The 24,966-nt window shown below is 49.2% G+C and overlaps 1 protein-coding gene across 5 annotated transcripts in view; it reads right to left on the minus strand.

Moving 5' to 3' along the window:
* The window catches only part of PTK2B (protein tyrosine kinase 2 beta), a 121,339-nt gene that overhangs the window by 6,451 nt on the left and 89,922 nt on the right, over positions 1-24,966 (minus strand). For 3 of the 5 annotated variants that reach the window (XR_571963.2, XM_008705118.2, XM_008705117.2), the window contains exons 5-24: positions 23,865-23,944; positions 19,291-19,353; positions 19,022-19,076; positions 18,439-18,579; positions 17,953-18,027; positions 17,254-17,355; positions 16,425-16,542; positions 15,841-15,880; positions 15,341-15,387; positions 14,583-14,633; positions 13,999-14,096; positions 12,968-13,052; positions 12,629-12,729; positions 12,252-12,367; positions 10,501-10,601; positions 10,209-10,298; positions 9,136-9,340; positions 6,493-6,601; positions 5,151-5,216; positions 3,757-3,882 (exon numbers count right to left, since the gene is read on the minus strand). Coding sequence is in view for 4 of the 5 variants with exons in the window: in XM_008705118.2 (XP_008703340.1) it covers positions 3,757-3,882; positions 5,151-5,216; positions 6,493-6,601; positions 9,136-9,340; positions 10,209-10,298; positions 10,501-10,601; positions 12,252-12,367; positions 12,629-12,729; positions 12,968-13,052; positions 13,999-14,096; positions 14,583-14,633; positions 15,341-15,387; positions 15,841-15,880; positions 16,425-16,542; positions 17,254-17,355; positions 17,953-18,027; positions 18,439-18,579; positions 19,022-19,076; positions 19,291-19,353; positions 23,865-23,944 (1,869 nt within the window). In the remaining variant the exon portion in view is untranslated. The remainder of the gene's footprint in view (positions 1-3,756; positions 3,883-5,150; positions 5,217-6,492; positions 6,602-9,135; positions 9,341-10,208; positions 10,299-10,500; positions 10,602-12,251; positions 12,368-12,628; positions 12,730-12,967; positions 13,053-13,998; positions 14,097-14,582; positions 14,634-15,340; positions 15,388-15,840; positions 15,881-16,424; positions 16,543-17,253; positions 17,356-17,952; positions 18,028-18,438; positions 18,580-19,021; positions 19,077-19,290; positions 19,354-23,864; positions 23,945-24,966) is intronic. The other 2 variants (XM_008705119.2, XM_008705120.2) reach the window with 2 other exon arrangements.

Consider the following 24,966-nt stretch of genomic DNA (forward strand, 5'->3'; position numbering starts at 1 on the left):
GTGCAGCCGTGTGATTGTGCGTTTTTATGAAAACATACTCTTTACTAAGCTAGTAGTAGTTTGGGTTATCGATCCAAAGGCTAAAAGAAATGCATGAGCTAAGAGAAAAGTGAAGAACGAAATTTAAAGCAATATCGTTCTATAGATGTGCGGTACATGCTTGCTCTCCCTAGCTTTGGTAATCCAACCCACCTTTTCACTCATCTGAAGGGCTCTGGAACTACAGTTTCACCTGGGAGTTCTTAAACAGAAGGTGTTACATGTTTTCTTACTCCTTCTTCCCCCTCAATCTTCCCCAGAGTTCATTTATATCATTATCTGCTTGTCCCTTCAAACTTTGGCTTTTTTCTGCTGCACACGATCACCTTGGCCTCCCGGACTCATGAGTGCTATTGTCATTCTTTTGATTGCATGAAGCCCTGGGGTGACCTTTGTCGGGGGCAGGACCCTTCTGTGACATCCAGACGAGCAGCCTCTTCAGATCCTTGCTTTTAAAGTGGGCATTTTACATACATGTCACTAGCACAGAATGCTAAAAATTATTCTCTATCTACTTCAGCAAGTCATAATCTCTGCCAAGCCTCTAAAAAAGATTTTCCCCACCAAACCCTTTGAAATACACTTGAATATAACAACACAGTTTCAAATTAGTTATATTGGTCTGTTTTTCCTAGTGCTCGCTGAGCTTCAATCACGGCTCTTGATTTCTAACAATACTTCCCCCCACCCCCGCCGCACGTTAGATTTCTTGCTGAAATATTCTTTGTTGCTCTATTCAACACCTACTTGTTAAGCAGCTACTATGTGGCAGGCATAGGGATGGGTGCTGGGAGGGCAGTGAGGATAAAATATGCGATGTCCCTGTTCTCACAGGGTGAAGTAAGCAACAGTTAGACCAGCATTCTCAACCTCAGCACCATTAACATGTGAGGCCAGATCATTCTTTTTTGGGGGAAATTTCCTGTAAATTGTAGGATGCTCAACAGCAAGTCCACAAAATAGATGCTTTTAGCATCTCCCCAGTTGCAATAAAATGCCTCCAGACATCTCCAAATGTCCTCTCGGAGGCAAGATCATCTCGGCTGAGGTCTACTGAGTTAGACCTTATTTTAAGAAATAATTTTCAGGGCATAAGAGTATTTCACAATCATAGAATTGATAAAATAAGATTTATTTCCCAGAGGCTGATGCTCCAAAATGAGGGTATTTGAAGGTTACAAACATCTGCAGTTAAATGTCGATACCTACAAACACAATGGTATGGCTACCCTAGGCTATTGACAAATAGTGACACACAGGAACTAAGTGTCAAACATTCTGAATATCGAGCTAGGAATCTCCAGGTGAGACTAGACTAGACTGAGAAAGACTAAGTACTGGTAGAGGAAGTTCGTAGACTCAAGAAAGCACTGTATAGTTTTGTAAGTGTTAAAGGAAAATTCCCACTACTCAACTGTCTAGGATGCCCCAAGCCTGATCACCATCTTGCCAAATATTTTAACATGTATTGGAAAATGTTTTCTTGTGTCTTACAATTTCATAATAAAACTCAGGGAGAAAATATGATTTAAAAAAATTGATCACTTTAGGGCTTACTTGTCTGTAAGTTACCTCAGATATTCTTATCAGGCAATGGATACTTACATTGCTGGTCACTTTTACAAGGAATCAGGCTCTTGTGGTGTCTTAAAATGACTCTCGAAAGCTGTGACTCCTCCCATAATCTGACGACCCCCTCCCATCTTGCCAGCTTTGTTTCCACCTCCAAATGCATCCTCCAAATGCATCCATCCAGCACCTGCACTTGCCCTGTGGTTTTCCATCACTCAGTCTTGGCTCCTACTGATGCCTCTGCCTCTTTTATCCCCATGCCCGTTCAAGGCCCAGCTGAAAAAAAGAAGCTGGAAAGAGCTATTCTCTCTGAACTCCCACTGCACCTTTGCATTACCTCTGTGCACCACTCTCAGCTTTATGGCTTGTATTACAGGTAAGTGTGCACCTGCCCTATTCCTTCTGGCCGCCTGAAGCTCACCGAAAGCAGAACCCCCTTGTTCTCCCTTCAGCACCTAGGACAGTGCCTGGCAAAGCATTTCTGCACAAGGTAGTTCATTGAATTTTATTATAATTTTAAACCTTCATTGTGAGGTCTTCAAGAGGGAGATCGCTGCCATCCTGACTCTTGTGTGGAATGCCAGATTCCCAGATGAGTCAGGCAAGAGAGTCAGTCAGTAGAAAATTGTTTTTGTGGGGAAACCATGTCTGATTTTTGTTAAAGGCTCTCAGATGCTTTGCAGGAAGCCTATTATACCTTTCCAGAATTCCACCTGAAAGAGGTTTTCTCAGTCTTTTTGATGTATATCATAAAATGGATTTTATATTTTTTACTTTTTTTTTTGTTTACTTAAAGAAACATTCATTATATTCTTTTAGGCAGACCTTCCCTATGACAAGTACTTGTAAATCCCTGACACAAAAGGTCCTTTTTTCCTGCTGCACAGTATGTCTTTATGGAACTGAACAAAGTCTTACGGTGAAGCAGGGATTAGACAAAGGCAGTGCCACCCCAGAAATGTGCAAAATAGCTTTTTTCTAAAAGGACACATTTTAAAGCAAAGCTCACTAAAACTCAATTACGAATAGAGTCAAGGACAGGAAGGTGGAGGAACTGAATGAATGTTGCCTAAATTATAGTGCATACTTAAAAATGCAGTTTTATTATTGTTAAGTATATGTTGAGATATAAATTGGTTAAATTAATTTAAAAGAGGAAAATGAGCTAGATCAGGGGAAAATGTAGTCCACAATAGATCTCGCTGCCTAGAATTCTAAGTTACTTTATGCATTTCAAAATTTTGCTAAATTAAAAATAATGGCACAGAATATATCAACATAACTTTCCCATATTTTTCAAATCTATTGTAATAAACGTGGAGTTTTTCCTAAAACTTTTAGAGTCATGTATACTGAGCCTGAAATATACGTGTATACAGAGTTAGAACTAAAATAATGCCTTTGGTTTGTTTTGGCATGTATCAAGACTCAGTTTAGTAAAGTATATCAAATATTCATGCCAGATGACCACAGCTCCATTGAAGAAGAAGACGGGTGCTGAGAAGTGAAAAGTGGGTATCTCTTTTACAAGCAAAGCTGCTTTTTTTTTTTTCCTTACAAGACTTCACAATTAGAAGCTAATCCATGAAGTACTCAGGGCCTTATTGGCGGTTACACAAAGACGTGACTGGGAAGGGTGGCTTAGCCCCACACTAACCCCCAAGCTCCTTCCAATACGACATCAACTTTTACAAAAGCAGCAGGAGTACAGCCACAAGGAAACCTTTCCTTTGACTAAAGAGAGATTTAGCAACCAAAGCAATCAGGCAGGAAGGGCAGAACTGGGCAGAGCCTCCAGGATCTTTTATTCTCTGGCACCATCAGGCTTGGTTGCCCTCTGCCTACAGGCCTCCACACTACTCCCTAGGGCTCAGAAAAGGGCCCTGAGACACAGCACCAGAGTATGGACAGGGGCAGGTCCAGTTCCAGCTGGTGTCCTTGGGAGCAGAGCCTGACTCGGCCCCCAGCTTCCAATGTGTTTGCAAAGGAGAAGGAGTTACAGAGCCCCTTGGTGGGCTGACTGGTGCATTAAAGCATGGAGGGCCCCTCCTGAGCTGGAGGATGTGGGGTTCCTGGTGTCCCAGACACCTCCCTCTAGCAGCCTCCTGAGTTCGGGCTAGGACCCAGCATGCAGAGCCCTCTTACCCGCATGCTGTGGCGCTTGAAGACATTGTGCCGGTGGAGAGGTGGGGTGTGCAGCGAGTTTACAGGAGATGGATACTCCATAGGGCTGGTGAGCGTAGGTGAGCTGGCACACAGACCCTCAGGGACCTATTCACGAGAAGCAAAGAAGCACCAGCACAGGGACAAGACAAGAAGGTGGACAATTAGCTGCTACAAACATCAGCACAAAGAAACAATAATGGGCACCACTGGAGACACAGGACTTATTCTTCAGGAGCTAACTAAGAATGTGGTGTGGGCATTTCATTGGTCTTGTTTGGGAGACATGGCAGGGCGACACACACAGCTCTTGGCTAGGAGTCAGTGCAGCCCCTGTGGCCTCTTATTCATCTGACAGCCAATCATATGGTGCTCTGCGTATAATGGGGTCCACATGTGTTACTGACCTACTGAGTCCATGTCTCCTCCTTCAGGACTCTTCAGAAAGGAGTTCTATTCCATAAGCATGTCGCGAACTGACAGATATGATTAGCTCACAGAAATGTGTGTGTGTTTGTATTTAATCACTATTTTAAACAACACAAAAAGGTATGATTCTTTGTAGGAATATTGCTTCTATCTTCTGCATCAATGTGTTCTTCTTCACACAACAAGGTTTTATCTGTTAGTTCTTGGTTGGCCTTGTTTTGGTACTGGAGCATTTCCTTGAGAAATATATGACCATGGCACACCACCTTTCTGTAAGGAGCACCAGATAAACGGACATTGTTTCTATTGGTTGAGATGCCCCATTGTTGAACAGTGACTGAACTGAAGGATGTAAGAGAAGAAAAGAGTTGAGCCTTGGTTCCCTATGACTGAGATCTAGGACAGAGACACAAGACAGAGACATTCTCAGACAGTGACCAACATCTTGGGAAGATCCCATGGTTGGTAATGATGGAGGCATGAGGAAAGCTCCGATGGAACTTTGCTCTCAGCTTCTGGCCACCTGGGTTTTGCCTAAAGTCTCCATGGGGAGCCCCAGAGAGCAACTCCATTCTCTGGGGAACATCAACTGTCCCCAACTGCCTGAAATTCCTTCTCAGAAAGCTCTGCTCTGGGTAGGGGACCAGGGAGTCCTTGGGCATAGAGAAGTAGCTACAGGCAGGCACACAGAACAACAAACACTATGGACAGATGGACTGAGCTTAAGGCAAGTCTTAGCTGAGGACAGCCTGGTAGAATTGCATTTTGATTCTTTTGATCTCTGGGCACTCTGAGTTCAAATTCTCTTATGGGTACCAAAGAAGAGTCAATGCAGAACATCTCCATAACTCCATTGCTATTCCTCAAAGGCACAAGAATGGAATTTCAGGAAGGTCCAAGATGAGGAATGGCCCCAAACTTTCCCAGCCCTCTGGTTACATGTTTACCTGGAACTGTAGCTTGGGAGCCAGGAGGTTGGTTTGTGGAGGAGGTCTATACTTGGGCCGGCTGGGCTGGAGAGAAAACACAGAGATGAGTCAGACCATGCCTCTCTTCTTGAGTGAGCATAGCTCACCAAGGGAAATGTTGTGTTGGACACAGGTCAGACTTATTCAGAATGAAGGAGAGAGATGAGGGGAAAAGTTATCATTAAAATTTGCATTCACTTACTGAGCACCCATTATGTGCTGAGTGATGAGCAGGTACAAAGAAGCCTGTCTCTCTGCCCTCCTGGGGGACATCACTAACTAAAGGGTTTACTGATCTCTGGTGTGGAACCTCTTTAGGTATGGGAACACCTGTCAAATCAGCTGTCAAAAGCCACATCCTTCAGAAGTAACGAGTCACCAAGGGCTCAGGCACTTGCGGAGGGTTCATGCAGGAGATGAAAACTGAGCTGGGCCCTGACTGAGGGAAGGGTCAGGGCATGCCAGGCAAGGAGGGACAGTGAGAAAAGGCCTTGAATCAGATAGGACTTTGTGATGGACTGTTTGTGTCCCCCCCCCCGAGATTCATATGTTGAAGCCCCAACCCTTAGTGTGATGGCATGTGGAGGTAGGACTTTTGCCAGATAATTAGGATTAGATGAGGTCATGAGGGTGGGGCTCTCATGAGGGGGTTAGTGTCATTATCAGAAGAGACACCAGAGCTCTTGTTCTCTCTGCTGTGCAAAGACACAGTGAGAAGATGGCCATCTGCAAGCCAAGAAGAGAGTCCTCACCAGACAATGAATCTGCCAGCACCTTGGTCTTGGACTTCCTAGCCTCCACACCAAGTCTATGGTATGCTGTTATGGTAGCCTGAGCTGAGTAATATGGATATGGTCCCTCAAAACCCACCCACCTAATGGCATGGTAGCAGGACACTGGATTCTGAACCCAGAGATGCCATGAAGGGTGTGGACATGGAGGCTGGACATAAGGCACCCAGGGTCACTCCCCATACGTGTGCCCTCAGGGACATCCAATTTGTTCCTTAAAAACACCAGAAAGAAAAGTGCTCCAGCCCCTCAAGGAAAGAGTTTCCAGGGTGATTCCCTGGCCTAGCTGCCCTCCGAGGGGTCTGCTCTCTTGGGGCCTCAGACCACACCTGCCAGGGCACCCATGCTATGGAGGCTGAATTTAGTGCTGACAGATAGGCAGTTGCATTGAGGGCCAAGAGGACCATAGAAGCACATCATGCCTATGCTGGAGGAAGAGAGAGGAGTTACATAGTCTGGCCAGGAATGGGCTAGATGGAGACACAGCTCTGCTTGATTCACAGGATTCATGAGACCAGGGCTTGGTTTACCTTGGGTGGGGGTTCCTGGTAGGCTGTGGGCTCTAAGATTTTGGGAGGTCGGTAGCGAGCATTCCTCTCCTGCTCTATAGCGATGTCCTTCTCCATCTGATAAATGTCACTGCCAAGGAGTCAGGTCAGATAAAGAAAGAGGAACAAAGTTAAAGATGCTCCTGGGTCCTCTCTTCTGCACTCCTTCCTCTGAAGCCTGGAGAGGCCCAAAGAAGGACCATTGGGTCCCATTTCTGTCTCCTTGTAGAGTGGCCTGGGGAGACCCTTCTGAGAAGGCTGGAAGATGGACCCTGAGGCTGTTTCCCCAACAATGAAGTTGGGAGAATCACTGGAATGGATCCATGGTGGGAAAAAGTCTTCGGAGAGCCAGTCCCACAGGTCAGTGTAAGTGCGTCTCCTGCCCCCTCCCACGCATCTTGTCTTCCTGTGCCTGCTATTGGCACCAACCCCCTATGTAGATGTCTGATATCCAGCCAACTTCAAGACTGAGCTGCTGTGTTCTACATCTCCTACTCCTCATTCAACCACCCACCAACACATTCCTGGTGTGTACTAATGAGAAATGGCTGTGGATTCAACTTCTGGGTTAGGTATGTGCATGCTTCTTGCTCTTCTTACTCAATCCAGTGTTTCCCAACTTGGGAATCACAAACCCTAGAGGACTCTGGAATGATCACAGGGGGTCCCTGAATTCACATGTTCATATGTGTACCAAGCATTGTCTGTAGACCAAGTATTACGTGCTACCAAATATACAATATTTGTATTGTATTTTCAAGTGTACATGCATTATACTGTACATTATATAAAAAATTCATTATATAGCTTAATGGATTTTGCCAACCAATAAATTCTGAAAATGTAACTATTGTTACAGGGAGGATTTTCAAAATTTGACATTAAAAGGGCCCTTCTTATGCCCACAAGATTAGGAAATACTCATCAAATCCTTTCTTAACTCTAATGGAGGACTGCCAGGCTGTAGCTTGAGGAGAGTATCCTGAGGTCCTTGGGGTCTTCAGATATCCTTCCAATTACACCAGAAAGTCTGCTCCTCACTCCATAGGGCCTGGTTGCTCTAATGGGGCATGCTTCTCAGCCCACAGAGAAGCACCTGTCACAACTCCCCATGGTTCTTAAGCCCCCAGAATGAATTAAGATCCCCCTCTTACCCTCATCACCCCTGAACTTTGGCCCTTTCAAATTACATCTTTCAAATGCTTTTCCTAGAACTCTTTGGCTCCTCAAATTTCCCTTATGAAGGACCAAAAGATGAGACTAGAATTAATCAGGGGTGTCAACAAAGGGACAAATAGGAACAGAGAGGTCTTTTAAGCTGGAGGCCTTGCAGACCATGTTGGAACCCATGGCCCCACAAGCAAACTCAGAGTTATTCCCAATGCCCCAGCTTGGGCAGTCCCAGATTGCCCCTGGTGGTATCTCCCCACAAAGCAGTTGCCAGGGGCTCTTTTCTTTCTCTAAAAAATGCCAACATGTTGACTGCAGTGTAAAGTCAGTTGTTTTTAACATTAATTAAACACTAGATTCCCTAATGCAGGGGTCGGCAAACTATTGTCCACAGGCCAAATCCAGCCCACCGCCTATTTTTATATGGTTCCAAACCAAGAATAATTTTTACAATTTTTTAACGACTGAAGAAAATAAAAAGAAGAAATTTCATGACATGTGAATATTATGTAAAATTCAAATTTCTGTTCCCCCACATAGTCTTAGTGAAACCCAGCTTCACACATTGAAGAATGTATTGTCTGTGGCTGCTTTCGAGCTATAAAGGCAGAGTTGAGTCATTTTAACAGAGACCATATATGGCTTGCAAAGCTCAAAATATTTACTATCTGGCCCTTTATAGAAAAAGTTTGCTGATCCCTGCCCTAAAGGATGCAAAAAAAAAAAAAAAAAAAAGTCAGACGACGCAAGGAGGAGCTGTTGGCATGCAAGCCACCAAGGAAACAGGGGGACCATCTAACATGTGCTCTGACAGCACCCTTCACTACGAGAGAATAATGGCTCTTGGGTGAAAGACCAGACTTCCAGGCTGCCAATGCTCTATTGAGAAGGGACAGGCAACCCCCGGGTTGCTGTCTAAATGGTCAAAAATCAATCACTCCCTTCCCCCCTATCTGGGAGGAACAATCAAAGGCAGAGAGGCACAAGATTCTCTTGAGGGAATGCAGGTCCCATGCCCGAGCTGGGCCTCCTGTAAGGCACACCCCCAATCTCTGCAAAGAGCACAGGCACATCGAAATGAAAGTCTAAACCATTGACTGTCTCTGTGAGTTCCTAAATGACAGTGAACTCGGTCAATCCCCTGTCCTCTGACCGAGCTGCTGAGCTTCTGTGACATGTGTGGCACCATGGTTCTGTTGGGAGGACCAGCCAATTCTGCTTGGACGCATGGCTTCATGTTGGTCAGAGGGGAGGTCCTGGTGCAAGTCCCAGCCCCACCCGTCACTGCCACAGCTCTGAGCCTGAATTCTCTCATCCCTAAGGTGGCCATGAGGATACCAACTGCATCTCGTTTAGGGAAGTACATTTCTTGTAAGCCCCTAAAAGCAGCTGAAGAGGAGACTTGCTTTCTGAGGTCCCTGGGCCTGCAGCCCCCCACCCCTGCTCCATGGTCACCTGAGGTTGCACACGAGCTCAGTGAAGCGGGGCCGCTCACTGGGGTCGTAGTCCCAGCAGCGAGTCATGAGGGTGTAGAGGACAGGTGGGCAGAGGTCGGGCTTGGGCAGCCGGTCCCCCTTCTCGAGCACCCCAATGACGTCCTTGTTCTCCAGCCAGAAGAAGGGCTGTTTGCCAAAGCTCAGGATCTCCCACATGCAGACAGCTGAGGGCAGGAAGAGAGGGCTCAGGACCTGCGCTGGGGAGGACACATGCCTGGAGAGGCCAGTCCACCCTCCTCAGGAAAAACCATGGCAGTCAGCACTCAGTCCCAGCCAGGGACCTCCTGAGTTCTCCAGCCTCCCCTTCTAGCATCCTGGGGTCTTGCCCACTGTGGTGGTCCACCGAGGAGAGACCAATCACCTGCATCTGCAAGTGAACTAAGGCTCTCTTCCCTAGACCCCTTCCACATGGAGCCATTAGGTTTTGTGGGGTGAGGAGGAGGGGGGCAGTCAAAGGGCATGTTGTTGGGACCACCAGTGCCTTCCCTTAAGAGGGAGTGAAGACTCTACGGGAAAGCTGGGGTTTGAAGCCTAGCACCAGCACATGCTGCCAACACAAGCCCCTGGCCTGCCTGAGCCTCAGTTTCCTTATCTGGAAAATGGGAATAATAATAATGAGCTTTTATTGGGCTGGCTGTGGAGAACAGAGCAGGCTAATCTATGTGGCTGTGTGCCCTGGAAGGGGCTGTCCATCTATCACCTGGTTTTGTTCTCACCTCTCCCTGTACCTCCTTCTCAGAACAAACCTCAGAGTTTTGATCCCCTCTAGGGAGGGGGTCTCCACGTCAGTCCCTGGGATTGGTTGGTGGAGTCCATGCTCCCCTCAGGAGCCAATACTGCCCACACAGGCCCTTAGCCCGTGTCACCCCCAACCCACCACCGGTCCCCACTTCTGGGACTTCTCAGTAGCTACAGCAAAACAGAACCCTTGCAACCCAGGGGTGGCGGTCCAGACCCCTGCCCCCCCTCTTAGCCTGGTCATGGAGGGGAGAATCAGAGCCCTTTCCCATGCTCTTCTGAAACTCCACTCACCAAACATCCAGACGTCACTGGCTGTGGTAAAGCGGCGGAAGTTGATGGACTCAGGGGACATCCACTTGATGGGGAGACGGGTCACAGAGGCTTTGGGTGGGCAAAGAGATTCACAGGAGTTATTTAGCAAAGAAAGATCCAGAATTATCCAGAATTACAACCTGTTCTCCAGAGACTCTTGGCCTGGGCTTGACCAACTGTAGCCTTTTTTTCTTCCTTTCGTTTTTTTTTTTTTGGGGGGGGGGCTGCAGCGACCTCTCCAGGGAAAAGGCTGGGGCTGAACACCCCTCACCTTTGTAATACTCCTCATCCTCAATGTACCGGGAAAGGCCGAAGTCCCCCAGCTTCACACACTCAGTGGAGGCCACTAGGATGTTTCGGACGGCAATGTCCCTGGGAGAGAGATGTGAAGGTTCAGAATGTTTCATTCCGATAGACAGTGGACAGAGAGATAAGGGAGAAGCGTGCTGACCAGGGCCCCAGGAGGCTGGGCTGGCCTTCCAGGTCCCCCCCACATGAGGCCCTCGGCCACCTCGTTCCACCTCCCTGGGGAGGTTTATCTCCCATCTCTTTTCTCACACGGCTCCAGTGCGAAGCCTAGCTCAGGTTCCCAGGACTTGCTCTGCACGCTTGCTCTGTGGGCTGCACCCTCCCCTCTGCCAGGGATGCTGTCACCCTGCTGATTCTTCAAGGGAGAGCCCCAACCACTTTCCCTGGCACTCTTCCCCCCTGCTTCTGCAACTCCATCCGACCGTAGGCTTTTGTCATGGCTAAGAGCAACAGCTCGGGGAAAACCTCCATGCAGCCCGAGGATAGTCAGGACCACCCAAATGCTTTACACACCCTGCCTTGTGACAGAGACCCTCAGAAGCCCCCTCAACCCTGCCACAGAGGAGGGGGCGGGGGAGGGCGGGCACAGAGAGCCAAAGGAGCTGGCCTAGGAGGTTCCCTGGGTTGGGGGTGGGGTCAGCCCAGGCAGCCTAGCTCCAGAGCTGAGCTCTGACCCCTCTCTCGGGAGCACTCACTGACTCCGTTTACCTCCTGTTCCTGGCATCCTTTCTAACCCCAGGATCATCTGCTCGCTTCTCACAGGCAGGCTCCATTCCCTATCATCTGTCTTTATTACAGAAGAGCTGACTTCGAAGCAGGACAACTTCACCCAAACAAACAAGGGAAACAGATCTATTATGCCACCACCCTCCCCTCATGACTATTTACATCTCAAATTTTACCCTCATGCTAGAAGGTAAGCTCTACAAGGAAAGGGAATTTGGGTCTGTTTTGATTACAACTTTCTCCCAGAGCCGAGGACAGTGCCTGGAAGCATGGGGTAGGAGCTCCAGATGTGTTGAACGAGTGAATGGAACGAATGAACATTTACAACCCCACACATTGCTCTGCATCGTATCACCCACAAGGCCACATATCTCACGTCCAGGTGTTGAAGAATTCACCTGCTCACCTCACTATTCTGGGAGCACCCCCTCTGCCTCTTCCAGGGGATCACATCCCTTGTGGCTGGAACCTCCTTTCAGGGAATGGGAACAAAGCCAGGTGGAGAAGGAGTCCACTCCACAGCCAGAGGGAGGAGAGGACTTGGCAGCTCAGGGATGCTGAGAACCAGTGGGGGGCCAGGTGCTTGGGCTGGGAAGGGCCTAGACTCCAGGATCTTCCCGGTGCTGCCCCAGTCCAGTCCCCCTGCCTGGGCCGTGTGCCAAAAATGGGTGATGAGCCTGAGGATAGCAAGCTCTGTGCAAGTAGGGGAGCAATGTCCTAGACCCCACCGGGAAGCGGGCTAGGCTATGCTGAGCTACAGTCAGATGCCCAGCACTTTCGATTCACTCTTAATAACAGTGCTGTGAGGTATGCACGGTGATTCCACCTTTCAGATGAGGCAACGGGTTCCTAGCAGATGCTCGAGTTGTCACATGAGGCAGGACCAGCGTTGGCGTCTCAACACTCATCTGCATGACCCCGAAGCCCCGCATTACCCCAACCTCTCCATGGTCAGATCAAGGAGCTCAGCTTTCTCCCCAGCCCCACCTGTGGACACAGTTGATGCTCTCCAGGTAGGCCATGGCCTTGCAAATCTGCAGCGAGTACAGGACGAGAGTGAGCACCTTCAAGGAGTTCTTGTTTCTCTCCAGGTAGTGGCCCAGCTGTAGGAAGGGGGAAGATGCCATCAGGACTCCGGCACAGCCTCCAAAGGCAGCCACCAAGCCCTTCCCTGGCAAACCCAGATTGGCAAGATGTTCCAGAAATTTCCTCTACACACGATCTCTGGGTTGTTTGGGCTGGATCCAGAGGGCAGGAAGCTGGGAGTTAAGGGCCCATGCTCTAAATGCATCCCACCCTGAGGCGCCGCTCAGCTGTGGCCTAGCTGTCATCACAGGGTTCCACTTCTGCCATCCCCAGCTCACCTCACCGTAGGGATACAATTCCATGATGATCCAGGTGGGCTCCTCTTCAATGATGCCGATCAACTTCACGATATGCGGATGGTCGAGATTCTTCATGATCACTGACATTGGGGGCAAGAGGGATGGGCCAGAGTGGCTCTAAGGTGCAATACGGGAAACAGGCTGGACTCTCCCAACTGGGTGAAATGGGGAGGGAAATTCCTCCCGACGGAGGTCCCTGCGCTGTTTGTACCCTCCCCATCCACGGTTCCAGGCCCTTCTCCCATCTTGGAGGTCCGTGTGGTCCCAGGGGTCTTTTCCCACTCACGGGGGTTGTGTCATTTCCCAGGGGACACATACCGGCCTCACTCAGGAACTTCTCCTTATTGTCCAGAGTGCAGTCCTTCTTACATGTCTTTACGGCGACGTTGATTTTCTCCCCTTTCTGCAATGGAAGTCTGTTCAGAGCCCCTTGGGCCAGCCCAGGGCTCAAAAGAAAGTGTCCCCTCTCCAGCATTGCCATGGTGGTCCCACAGGCTTGGTCTCTGCAAGGTACATTCCTCCCCTTCCTCCTTCTCCCCCCCCCCTTTCCCCACTCCTCTCCGACTCCTGACTTCATTGCCTTTTTTTTTTTTTAAGATTTATTTATTTTAGAGCAAGAGAGAGCACAAACAGTAGGGGTAGATGGAGAGGGAGAGAGAATCTCAGGCTGAGTACAGAGCCTGACGCAGGGCTTGATCCCATGACCCTGAGATCAGGACTTGAGCCGAAACCAGGAGATGGACACTTAACCAACTGCACCACCCAGGTGCCTGCTGGCTTCATTGCTTCTTGATTAGGGTATGTCAGAACCAGAAAGGACCTTTGAGACTAAAGCCTCTGGCCATCCAGATCGGGACACTGAGGCTCAGGGCCTGTGCTCTGCCCATTGTTCGTGGATGAGTGCGGAGTGTGTGCAAAGCCATCCAATCCAGTGTCCTTGTCTCTTTCTTTCTTTTTATTATTGGCTTTTGCATTTTTGCTGCCTTTTCTTTGGCTCTACCCTTTCTGCAGGGTCCCGCCCCATTGGGGCCTCAAAACTAGCCCCTGCCTCAGATCCTACTCTTCCTCTTCCCAGAGCCACATTTTCCCATACTTCCCCAAGTTCTTGCCCGCCAAGATTCAGCCAACCGTTCCCCAGGTCCTGCCTCCATTTTACTCCCCAGGCTTGCTATCCTTCTGGGAAATGACTTTTGCTTCCAACACTCCCTGGGTATTTCATAAATACTGCAAAGGCCAAGTGGATGAAGAGCCATATATCATGGTAGCCTCTGCAACCCCAGAATATACAAACTCCCTTTCGTCCTAAGGGAAAGTGGGAGAGGAGTGTCCACGAAGAGTCTGGAACTCACGTGATTTGTGTAGACACCTTCATAGACCTCCCCAAAAAAGCCTTCACCAAGAATCCGATTCAGGACCACATCTTCCCGTGTGACGCCATACTGTGGACCTGGGCAGATGGAGAGAGCAGATAGTCTCAGAACACAGAAAGCCCTGATGCCCCTGGGAATCTGAGTATTTGCAGGCCCCAATGCCAGGCTCTGCTCCCCTCCTGCCTAGGCATCACCACACCCCTCAATAACATCTCAGCTGAGATCCAGGAGTTGGCCTGGAAAAGGGGTTCTAGAAGGTTCCATCACCTCAGACCTGGGGAAAAAGGTCTGTCACCCTGTTTCCCCTGAAGGCCAGGTCTCATATCTACACTCTTAGGATCCCCACAGACATCACAGGCACACAAAAGTTCAATAGTGTGGGGAGAAAAGAATGATTTCAGCTTTCAAATCAAAGTGGTTCACTTAGGTTTGCCCCTGTCTGAGGCACACATGGGAGAGGACGAAGGAAGGAAACAAAGTCCCCCTGAGGTGTCACAGATGTCCCCACAATGTCACTTCATAGGGCTCTGTCTGTGGCCACTGTGGTGGGGCCAGAGATCTACCTCCCGGCCTTCGCAGGGTCTCATCGGGAATCTCAGCATAGATGTCTGATTCTGGAATGACAGAAAGAGAACATCCTATGGGTAAGATGCCGTCAGAGGGCACCACCGGGAACCGGGCATGGGGCTCCCGTGCGCAGGCCCGCAAAACCAAGGCTGACATCCCAGGGCGGGTGAGAGCCAGGCAAGAAGTGGGGTTCTCGACCCACATTTTGGTGTGGCCACAGAGCCTAGGGCACCTTGACTTGAATCCCTGCTCACTACTACTTGGTTGCGTCATTTACGGGAAGTTAGTCTCCCTTAATCTCAGTTTTTCTTTTTGTGAAATGAATGTTTCTAGGTAGGGAATGTCATAAAAATCAAATAAAATAATACCTATTATATATTTAACATTGCTAGGGACTGAATGTTTCTATCTCCCCCCAGTTCATATGTTGAAATCCTGACGCCCAGGGTGAAGCTATTTGGAGGTGGGGCCTTTGGGCGGGCGGGGCGGATTAGGTTCAGATGAGGTCAGGAGTATGGCGCCCCCAGGCGGTGGTGTCTTTTATGGCGGCCCAAGCTCTGACAAACATGGCGCCAAGTATCAACGGGTGAATACATGTTAGCTATTCTGATTGATGACGCTTTACACTGTCACTGAGAAGTCACAGGGGAAGTTTGTTTTTCTGTAACTTTGAGGGAATCCTTGACAATGGCATAAGAGCAGGCAGAAGAGAGGCTCTGGACACAGGCAGAGGACTGCAGACAGGCAGGCTTACCTATGCTGCAGCTCTCTGAGAGGTGGGGTCGCTGCGCCTCCAGGTTGCTGCAGGAGGAGAGGAGAGGGCAGGAGCCTGGCGAATTTGAGCCTCGCAATGCGGCCCCGGGGCAGCCTCGGCCCACCCTCTCCTGCCCACCCCTCCTAGGGGCCAGCTGCACTGTGCCCCCTGTCTGCCCGGAGGAACAGCCTGTCCCAATGACACCAGCCTGGGAGCATGGCCCATGCTGCCAGGGGACAGGAAAGAGGGCACAGCAGCCATTTGCCCTCAGATGAGGCCAGACGGCATTAGGACACCGGACTACCCTTGCAGGATTGACGGGGTGAAATTTACTAGTGAGAAACTGCCACTTATGAAATGCCAGGGTTCCCGTGTTCTCCCCTGGGGCCTGGAAACCAGCAACCATGGCTTGGGGGGGGGTGTCCCTAATCGTTCTGCCTCCTCCCAGGAAGACACAGGCTGAGTGCAGGCCTTTATCCCTGTCTTCCCTTTGTACTCACAGCACGGGGATCTGGGGCAGGCTGTTCCGCTTCTCACCATCTGGGGAGAGGGCAGAAAGAGGGGGAGCTGGAGCCAGGGACACAGGGGCCTATATGGATGGCCAACCTCATTGCTCCTATGAGCCAACACAAGGGAGACCCCTTCTCACCATTCTGTATCCTCTGCAAGTCTGAGTGGAAGCTAGCCTGAATTAGAGTCCTCTCAGTTGAAGAAATTCTCAAGTTTCTTTCTGCCACCACCCACATGTTCCAACCCGGACCACTGCTTCCTGATCCCATCCCCAAAAAGACCCATGTTCACAGGAGGGACCAGTCATGTTTTAGCACTAGCTTTGCTCTTCCTGGGGCTACAAACACCTCAGCTCCAGAAGCCCGCCCCCAAGCTGCCTCTGGCCAGAGCCTGCAGCTAAGGACCCAGCATGGGTCCACAGGGGGCATCCAGAAAGGCTGGGCGAGCACCTTGTCCCACTTCCAGAGCCTCTTCCTTCACATCTTGGTCAATGGTTTTGCTTCTCCCGCTCTGCCTACGGGGCCTTGAGCCACATGTGCCCATTGGGCCAGTTTGCCTTTAAATGGAGACTCACCTTTCTTGGGATGAATGATAAGAGAGCCTTTGTGCTCCCCCTGAAGCCGGCAGTAACCGTCCACCAGGTCAGCCATGTTCTCGGCCTCTGCCAGAGAGGAGGTTTTGATGGACAAGGACTGCAGAGAAGAGACCAGCCAAGGATGAGACCTGAGAGCCTTGGCTAGCGTCTGCCCCACAGGACTGGAGAAGAAAGGAGTAGACAACGCCAGCCATCCCGTGCTTGGAATCCATCAGCACCTGTCCTGGGGCTCGGCTTCCATTCCCCACAGCCACCAGGGGGCGCACTCGTCATCCCTCCCCACTGGTTACCCTAAACCCTAGGAAGGCCAGATTCAGCTAGGACTTATTTTGGTCTCTGAGTGCACATAACACAATGCCTTGTACCTACTAGGTGCTCCATAGGTAAGACCAGAAACAAGGAGAAGAGGGAGTGGGCAGGGGACAGACAGATGAAAGGGGAGATAGACAATCGGTTTGCAGTCTGAGTTCTCTCTGATTCTTCCACCCACAAAAAGTCCGGGTCCCTGGAGGTCTTATTACTGAGTCATCATCCACTTGTTCAAAGTTAGACCTCTCATTTGTACCTTGATTTCTGGTCACTTCACCCACCCTAAAAACTCCCCCAACTTATTTCTTGACATTTTTAAACAGCTTTGTGTCCTGATACATTTCCCTTATAATTTTATTGTCAACCTGCTACATTGTCTGAGAAATAGGTGCAGTTTTCTTAGCAAGATCCCAGAAGCCAGGCTGACTGACCTAAACAAGAAATCCTGCCCTTCAGTGGATGCCTGTTTCAGAGCCCCCAGGTGCCCAGAGATGCTCACCTGGGGGGCACCTTCGATGCCCAACTGCAGTACCGCCTGGCCCTCCTCCAGGGGGAGGCACCTAATGGACTTGATCTGCTTGAATTCGGCTAGGCAGGTGGGCTGTAAGAAAGGAGGGCAACCTTCAGACCATCCCACTCCTGGGGTCGGGCCATGAAGATTGGTCAGTATGGGAGGAGGGGTTGCAAGGAAGCACTGAGAGCCTCTCAGTGGGATGAAGAGAGAATCAAAGACAATGAAGACTGAAAGGATCATCTGGTCTAAGCTTCTCACTTTGCAGAAGAGAAGATGAGTCTAGAGAGCTGGGACTGGCTCAAGGTCTTATACGTGTTGGTGATAGAGCCAGGACTGGACTCAGGTCTTTTGACCTGAATGATTGCCCCATTTTGCCATTGCAAGAGCAACTGTTTTATTTAAGCCAGAAGAGCACTGACAGTGCCCTTCTGTCTTCTCTTCCTTCCAAACCACCCTTGTTCTCCCCCCACACCAGGCTTTGGGCAGGGGATAGTCACAGGGAAGTAAAGAACCATCTGCCCCGTGCTCCAAATACTCTCTCTAGGGCTACTCATATCAAGAGAGCCTCTCTGCTTTCAGCAAGGGGCAGGAACAACTGAAAAGCAGGACAAGGTAGGCGGCAGCAGAGAGGGGAAGACCGCTTAGCCTGGGGTTGGGTGCAGCCTGCCCCCGGTCTCCCTCTACCTTTGCATCTTGACTTGTCAGCTGGCGGATGCCCTTAGGGCCGATGACTAGGTCCACAGTAATGTTCCATCCTTGCTGGAATAAAAGGAGAGAGAGTACTGTTGCTTCAGTTCTGTCTCCCTTCTATTTCAGAAATTTGAAAAAAAGCTCACTAAGTTAGACACAGGCCACTCTCTCCTGGGCCCTCCAGCTCCTTCAATCTTAAAACCCTGCCAGACAGATTACCCTCCTCCCAACATCCTGCCTACTCTGCCCACCTCCAAGATCTGGAGCCAAGATTTCAGTTCCCTTCCTCAGGCAAGTAGGTTAACGTTGGTTGCATTTGATGGTATGTTGGTGAGGCCCAGCTGCCCGAGGATCTTGGCTTATGTGGGCTGCTACAAGCAAGCACACCCCTTCTAGGCCCCCCATGTTGGCCTCATGGGCCCGTTCCCCGAGAGGCCTGGAATTCAGGTCAGGGAGAGAATAAAGAGGACGTGTCATTACAATGAGTTCACAGCGATAGGTCTCCTGGTCGATGTTGGCAAAGCCCGCGAGGGTGTTGAAGAACTTCATGACGCACTCCTCCTCCCTGAGCGAGGCGTACTGCTGGAATGTCTGCTGGATCATCTTCCGGAACTGCTTGGGCTGGGGGTGGGGGGATGGTCAGTGATGAGCAGACCCTGCTCCTCCAAGCTCTGATTCCTTCCCTGATCTCACCAAAGGCCTCTCTGCTGCCGGAGGTTGGTCCTCAGGTCTTTGCCATGAGAGCAGCAGCAATCTATTACCTAAAGCACACACCTGCTGTCTCAAGGGAGGCTCACCATAGCCCTGGCAGGGAAGCATGGAAAGTAGCATCCCCAGGCCACAAAGCTATTTGGCCTCTGATGTGGAAATGCAGCCAGGTTTCCTAATTGCCAGCCACAGAAAGGGCCCACTGGATGTTTTCAGTGGTCCTATGCCTAGATGGCCCCAAACAGCACAGATACTCTGGTTTTCCCAAGTACCCCAGCCCAATGCCATTAGCTCCAGTCCTGGAGGCCAACACAAAGGGGGCGTCTCTGGGCCCCTTGCCCAGTGGTTTCCTCACCTTTAAGTTCTCCTGCATCTGCTTTGGGAAAAACAGGTCCAGCCCCACTTCCTTCCTGAAAGAAGGGGGGGAAAAAGTGACATTTGACTCCCCCTCATCCCTAACCTAGGACTTTAGACCGATCAGGAAGAGGCAAGATGGCTCAAGGACCAGGGGGATGGGTCCTGCCTGGCTCTGGTCTGGGGATGAACAAGGTGTGGAGTGAGTTAGGAAAAGCAGGGGAGCAAGGAAGGAAGGCAAGAGAGGCAAGGGGCAGCGTCAGAACTTACTCCAGGAGCTCAAAGTTGGACTTTTTGTCAAGTGCATTGTGGGGCATGTCCTTGAAGAACCGCCTGGAGAGAGAAGTTACGGACAGGTTGACGGTTGGAGAACAAGGCCATTAGACTGGGCTCACCCAATGCCACACATTGTTCTAGAAGCTCCCTTTCCCCTGCCAAATGTGGTAACCAATGGAAAGGAGAACATTACGAGAATAAAAAGATACTGATATTTACAAAGCCATGAAGAAAAGGAAAACCCACAAATTTCATTGCTAAGAAGGACTCCAGCCTTCTGTTTTGGGAGGCCCAGCTCTGGAACTGCCCAGGTTGGGGACAGAGGAGGAAGATGGAAGTTCTATCTGTGGCCTCTAAAAAGAAATGACCCAAGGCAGCCAACACTGACTGTTGGAAGGCCTAGCATTCGGTGGCTCATGTATATGGCCCAGTTCAGTGGTTCTCAACCCATGGCAATTTTACACCTCCATCTCCAGTGTGGAAACATTTGACAATGTCTGGAAATCTTTGGTTGTCACATCTGGTTAGCAGGAGGGTGGTCCTACCAGCATCTAGTGTGTAGAAGCCAGGGATGCTGTTAAATATCGTACAGTTCAGAGGATGGCCCCCCAACCAAAGAATTACCCAGCCCTAAATATCCCTATTCTTGAGTTGGAGAAACTGTGAGCTTGATCCAAGGAGAGAACTCAGGAATTTGGGAAGAATGCTCTTCCTTGACCCACTTCTCTGTTACCAGGTGTCTGACAGAGTGGGAGAGCGGATCTTGGAGGAGCAGGCCAGCTGGTTAGGGCAGGCCTGCACTCTGGAAACCAAGCAGGTCATGAGGGATGATATTCGCTTGTGGGATATGAGGAGCTTATCCAGGATTCTCCCCTGGATGGACGGTCATTCTCCTCCTACTTGTGCCTGAAAGTGCTTACAGTTAAGATCCCAAATTTCCACACAGCCCATCATGGCAGCTTTAGAAAGTTCTCTGAGCCGTTGTTACCCGCTTGCCCCCCACATTCACAGAAAACCTCAGAGCGTGCCTGTGGAGTGTTGATTATAGGCAACATGGCCTCCAGCCATTCCCGCTGCCTTGAGGGAGCTGCAAAATGTACTCCTAGGTAACTGAACAAATTGGCCTGCTGTATGCACTTACTGAATTCTAACAGGATAAATGTTGGCAAATGCCCATCAGAGAAGAGGATTTTAGATCTTTCAGGGTTATCCATTCATTCAAACGCATACTGCACTCTCATTCTGTGCCAGGCAAATGAAATGCCAATGCCGACTTCGAGGATTTGATAGGATTTCACAATTTAGTGCACGGGAGCCAATCAGAGCAAAGCATAAGTAAGCAGATCCACGCAGGGTGGGGGAGGGGCGGTGGGCATGAGGAAGGGAAGCCTTCAAGATGCTAAGACACTGGAGCTGACTCAGTGGGAAGAAACTATGGCCCCCATACTGCTTGTGATGGACACATCACAGGCATGCTCTCAGATTTTTCTATGAGTGTAGAGGGCGAGCAGACAACGCTGGCTCAGAAAACTTTCTAAAGCTGCAGGATAAAATGAGTTTACCAGGTTGAAAAGGGAACGAGAAGAGTATGCCACACAGCGGGGTCTGCTTCCCAGCCCCTGATGACAGCAGTCTCTTAATGTGACTCCAAGCTTATGGCAATTGAATGAATGAGCTTTGAAACTAGGGTTGGATGAAAGAGTTCCAAGGATGGGGATATTTAAATAAACCTTAGTAAAAAAAAAAAATTGGGGTTGGCTAAACGGAAGGGGAAACAAATTTTCAAATGAACACTGAGGAATTAAAGTACACGAAAATAATAGCAATGTTAGAATGATGGAGGTGATGATATATGGAAAGTAGAAAAGGAAGTTTGGGGCGCCGGGGTGGTGCAGACAGCTGAGCATCTGGCTCAGGTTGTGGTCTCAGGGTTGTGGGATTGAGCCCTCTGTTGGGTTCCACACTCAGTATGGAGTCTGCTTAAAAATTGTCTCTCCGGGAGCTTGGGTGGCTCAGTTGGTTAAGCACCTGCCTTCAGCTCCCAGGGTCCTGGGATCAAGTCCTGCATCAGGCTCCCTGCTCTGTGGAGAGTCTACTTCTCCCTCTCCCTCTGCCTGCTGCTCCCCCTGCTTGTGTTCTCTCTGCCTCACACTCTCTGTGAAATATATAAACAAATAAACTTAAAAAAAATTATCTCTCCTCTCCCTCTGCCTCTCCTCTTTCTCCCCCGCCCTCTGGAATAAATAAATAAATCTTTAAAAAAAGGGGGTGAGGGGAAGTTCAGGGAGCACACCTAGGTCATTTCCATCTCCTGCAATCCAGCCCACTCCCTCTATCATTGGTTGCCCTTGAAGATAGTTACAGTGTTACTTTTCATAAAGGTACCAATCCCTCAGTGTGTCATGATCTGTGTGTTTCTACTGTTTGGAGCAGTGGAAGATCTTTGGGATGTCTGGGAGAACCAGTCACCACCACTTATCGGATGTACCAGTTTCCCCAGAGACTGGGCTTCACAGTCTTCTGTGCTGAGCCCCATCTCAGCTGCTATCAGTGGGCATCTGATGATCCCCAACCTTCCTCAATGCCTTCACCGAATGAGGCTGCACCAGCTAGGAGAAGCCCCATGGGATCTGGCTGGCTGGTTCTGTGACGCCTATGTCTGCCATTCTGACTGGCTAACACTAGGTGGAAAGCAAGGCACGGGCAGGCACAGGCCCATGACTGATGCCCAGATAAGACCGGCAGAAGGTAAGGAAGCATCTATGCAAAATCCAGTTGACTATGTTTTTCTTCTAAAAAGCAACAGAAATATTAACTCATTGCCAACATTTATAAATTAACTATGAGACAAAATGTCTTTTGAAGTAAGCTGAGTATTCTTTCTCTAATCTTTACTTATTATCAGTTACTATTCAATTACTCTTGGGGTACACATTCACTCTGAGTTTTTAGGTCACACTGTTCTGGGGCTCTGCTGGGAGTGGGCAGTGGTCCTGGGTGTCTCAGGTGAAGGGGAGACTACTTGGTTCCTCACCCTGGGAAGGTAGCATGTGGTCCATGAATTTCACATTTTAATTTAGAGGGGGACATATAGATAAAATATTTGGCATTTACAGAGCACTTCCAAGCAATCAATAAAAAATTAATTAGGTATGATCCCAACTATATGACGTTCTGAAAATCAAGGCAAAATATGGCGATAGTAAAAATGTGAGTGGTTGCCAGGAGTTGGGAGTGGGAGGGATGAAGATGTGGAGCCCAGAGGGTTTTAGAGGAGTGAAGCTACTCCATATGGCACTGTAATGGGGGATACAGGACAACATATCCTTCTCAAAATCCATACAATGCACATCAAGAATGAACCCCAATGAAAACTACGGACTTTGGGTGATAACCATGTGTCGATGTACATTCATCGATTGTAACAAATGTACCACGCTGGTGGGGGATGCTGGTAGTGGGGAGACCGTGCATGTGTGGGGGCAGGAGGCATATGGGCAAGTTCTATACCCTCCTCTCAGCTTCACGTCGGATTTAAAACTGTTCTAAAAAAAATGTCTATTAAAAATAAACAAATAATAAATAAGGGTAAAGAGAAAAAAAGTTATACAAACAATAAATAATCACTGAATATTCTGTCCCTATCGTTGTAAGTACTTTAAATACATTAACTCATTAATTCCTTACAACAATTCTATAGGGTTACTACTGTTATCATCCTTCCCGTTTTACAGAAGAAGGAATGGATGGATAAAACAGGTGGTGAAACTGAACGGTCTGCTCTGGTCAAGAAAATGCTAGGCACAGCTTTAACCACACCACCCTCCTCTGCCCCGAATGCTTCGACAGCCAAGAATAAGGCCTATTTCTTAGACTATCACTCAGTCTTCCATGCTTGGGTCCAACTGACCTCCCCTGCTCATCTCCCACTACCTTCTGGTCTGTTCTTTTCTTTTCACTGATCCCTTAGCCTGGAATGCGCTCTCTCCACCCCCAATTCCCCCCATTGTCTCCGGATGGGATTTATCCTTCCTGGGAAGTTCAGATCCTCTCTTCCTGATCCCTCAGGCAGAATTAAGGGCTTCTATATATGTGTATGTTTGGCACCTGTTTTATTTTGCCTTGTGTTATAAGCAACTGTGGACACACCTGTCACTTCCCAGACCAGACCCGGAAGTTTGAGGGCATCTCTGCATGACTTGCTAATTCTATACATATTTATCGATGCCTACTACAGCTGGAGACATAGCAGTGAACAACACAGATGGAAACCCAACATTCGAATATCTCCCAGGACCTTGCCTAGTGCTCAAAGAAACATTTACTGAATGGCAGATAGATGGAAGAAGCAGGCAGTCTGGAGGCAAGGGCTGTGGCAGCCAAAGGAAGCAGGGGACCAGAGATGGGGCTGGCCCTTCTATTCCAAGGACCAGATGGCAAGCACCTTGCACTCTGTCAGCCACCATTTGTCACCCCCCCTTCATGCACCCACTCTTGTTTCCCACCCTGGAGGCAAGTCCAAGCTGGCCAAGAACTCCAGTCCCTGGAGGGTCCTTGAAGCCACATACCTGAGCTCCAGACAGCCTAGTTGCAGGGCCATGCCCTCACTGACCTTGCTGGCATAGCGTTGCATGTAGTCATTCCGTAGCTGGTGAGGAGAAAGGCCAAGGTTGAGAGTCACGCCCTCCTTCCCCATTTCCCTGAACAGAGGCCCCAGGAGATGGTGGGAACTTTGAATATAATCCTGCAGCCCCAAGATGTCTCTCTCTCACACACCCCACCATGCAAAAACGTGTAGCCAAAAAAGAGCAGAGGGGGAGACCCACCCTCTGCTCTGCCTCCCTCCAGAGCCTTCTAGAATCATGCCTCCAGAGGCCAAGGCCTTCAGATTTTTGAAAGTGCTTCCAGACACATTCTTTCATGGCTTTATGAGGCTGGAGTTCGGATTCTCCTCTCCACTCTTCACTTGAGAGATAAAGAAACTAAAATTTGGGGATGAGCCAATCATTTATTCAAAGTCTTGTTGATAAGTAGTGACAGATGTCATCCACTCTAAAGTCAGAGTTTGGCTTTAGGTCCAGCAAACCAGGAGGGAGATACAGGTGGAAGCAGGGACCAGACAATCAACAGTGGCAGCAGGCTCACACGTCCTCAGCCCTCACTGTGTCCCGTCCTGTGCTAGGCACACTACCTGCCTTATTACAGCCAGTGACGTGTTACAGCAGCTCCAAACAGCTCATGAAAGCCAGGTATTAAATCTTCTGAAGTCTTTCAAGTTGTATGATATCATACTGGTAACTCGAAAAATGCCATGGTGGGGAAATATTTACACCATGGAAACTGGCACGTGCTATAAACCAGAGATTCTTTTCTTCAGAGAGCCGGTTCGTCAGCATCCTGCTAATGATATAATTTGGTCCTCACAACAACCCTCTAAAGTAAATATTATTATCATCTCTATCTTCAAGAAAAGGAAAGAGCTTCAGGTAGGTAAGTTAAGCCAGGGGAGGAATCCTGGGTAAGTAGGTGGCAGAGTGGGCTAGAAGCCAGGTGTGTGAGAGTCTGTGTGCTAAGACTACCAATTCTCTTTGGACCTGCTTTGTCTGCTCACCACCAGGTCTCCTGGGCAGTAAATAGTGACCAGCAAAGTCCAAAAGGAGCTGTGCATAT

Source organism: Ursus maritimus, unplaced genomic scaffold (genome assembly GCF_017311325.1).
Source record: "Ursus maritimus isolate PB19 unplaced genomic scaffold, ASM1731132v1 scaffold_11, whole genome shotgun sequence".
NCBI classification, from domain to species: domain Eukaryota; kingdom Metazoa; phylum Chordata; class Mammalia; order Carnivora; family Ursidae; genus Ursus; species Ursus maritimus.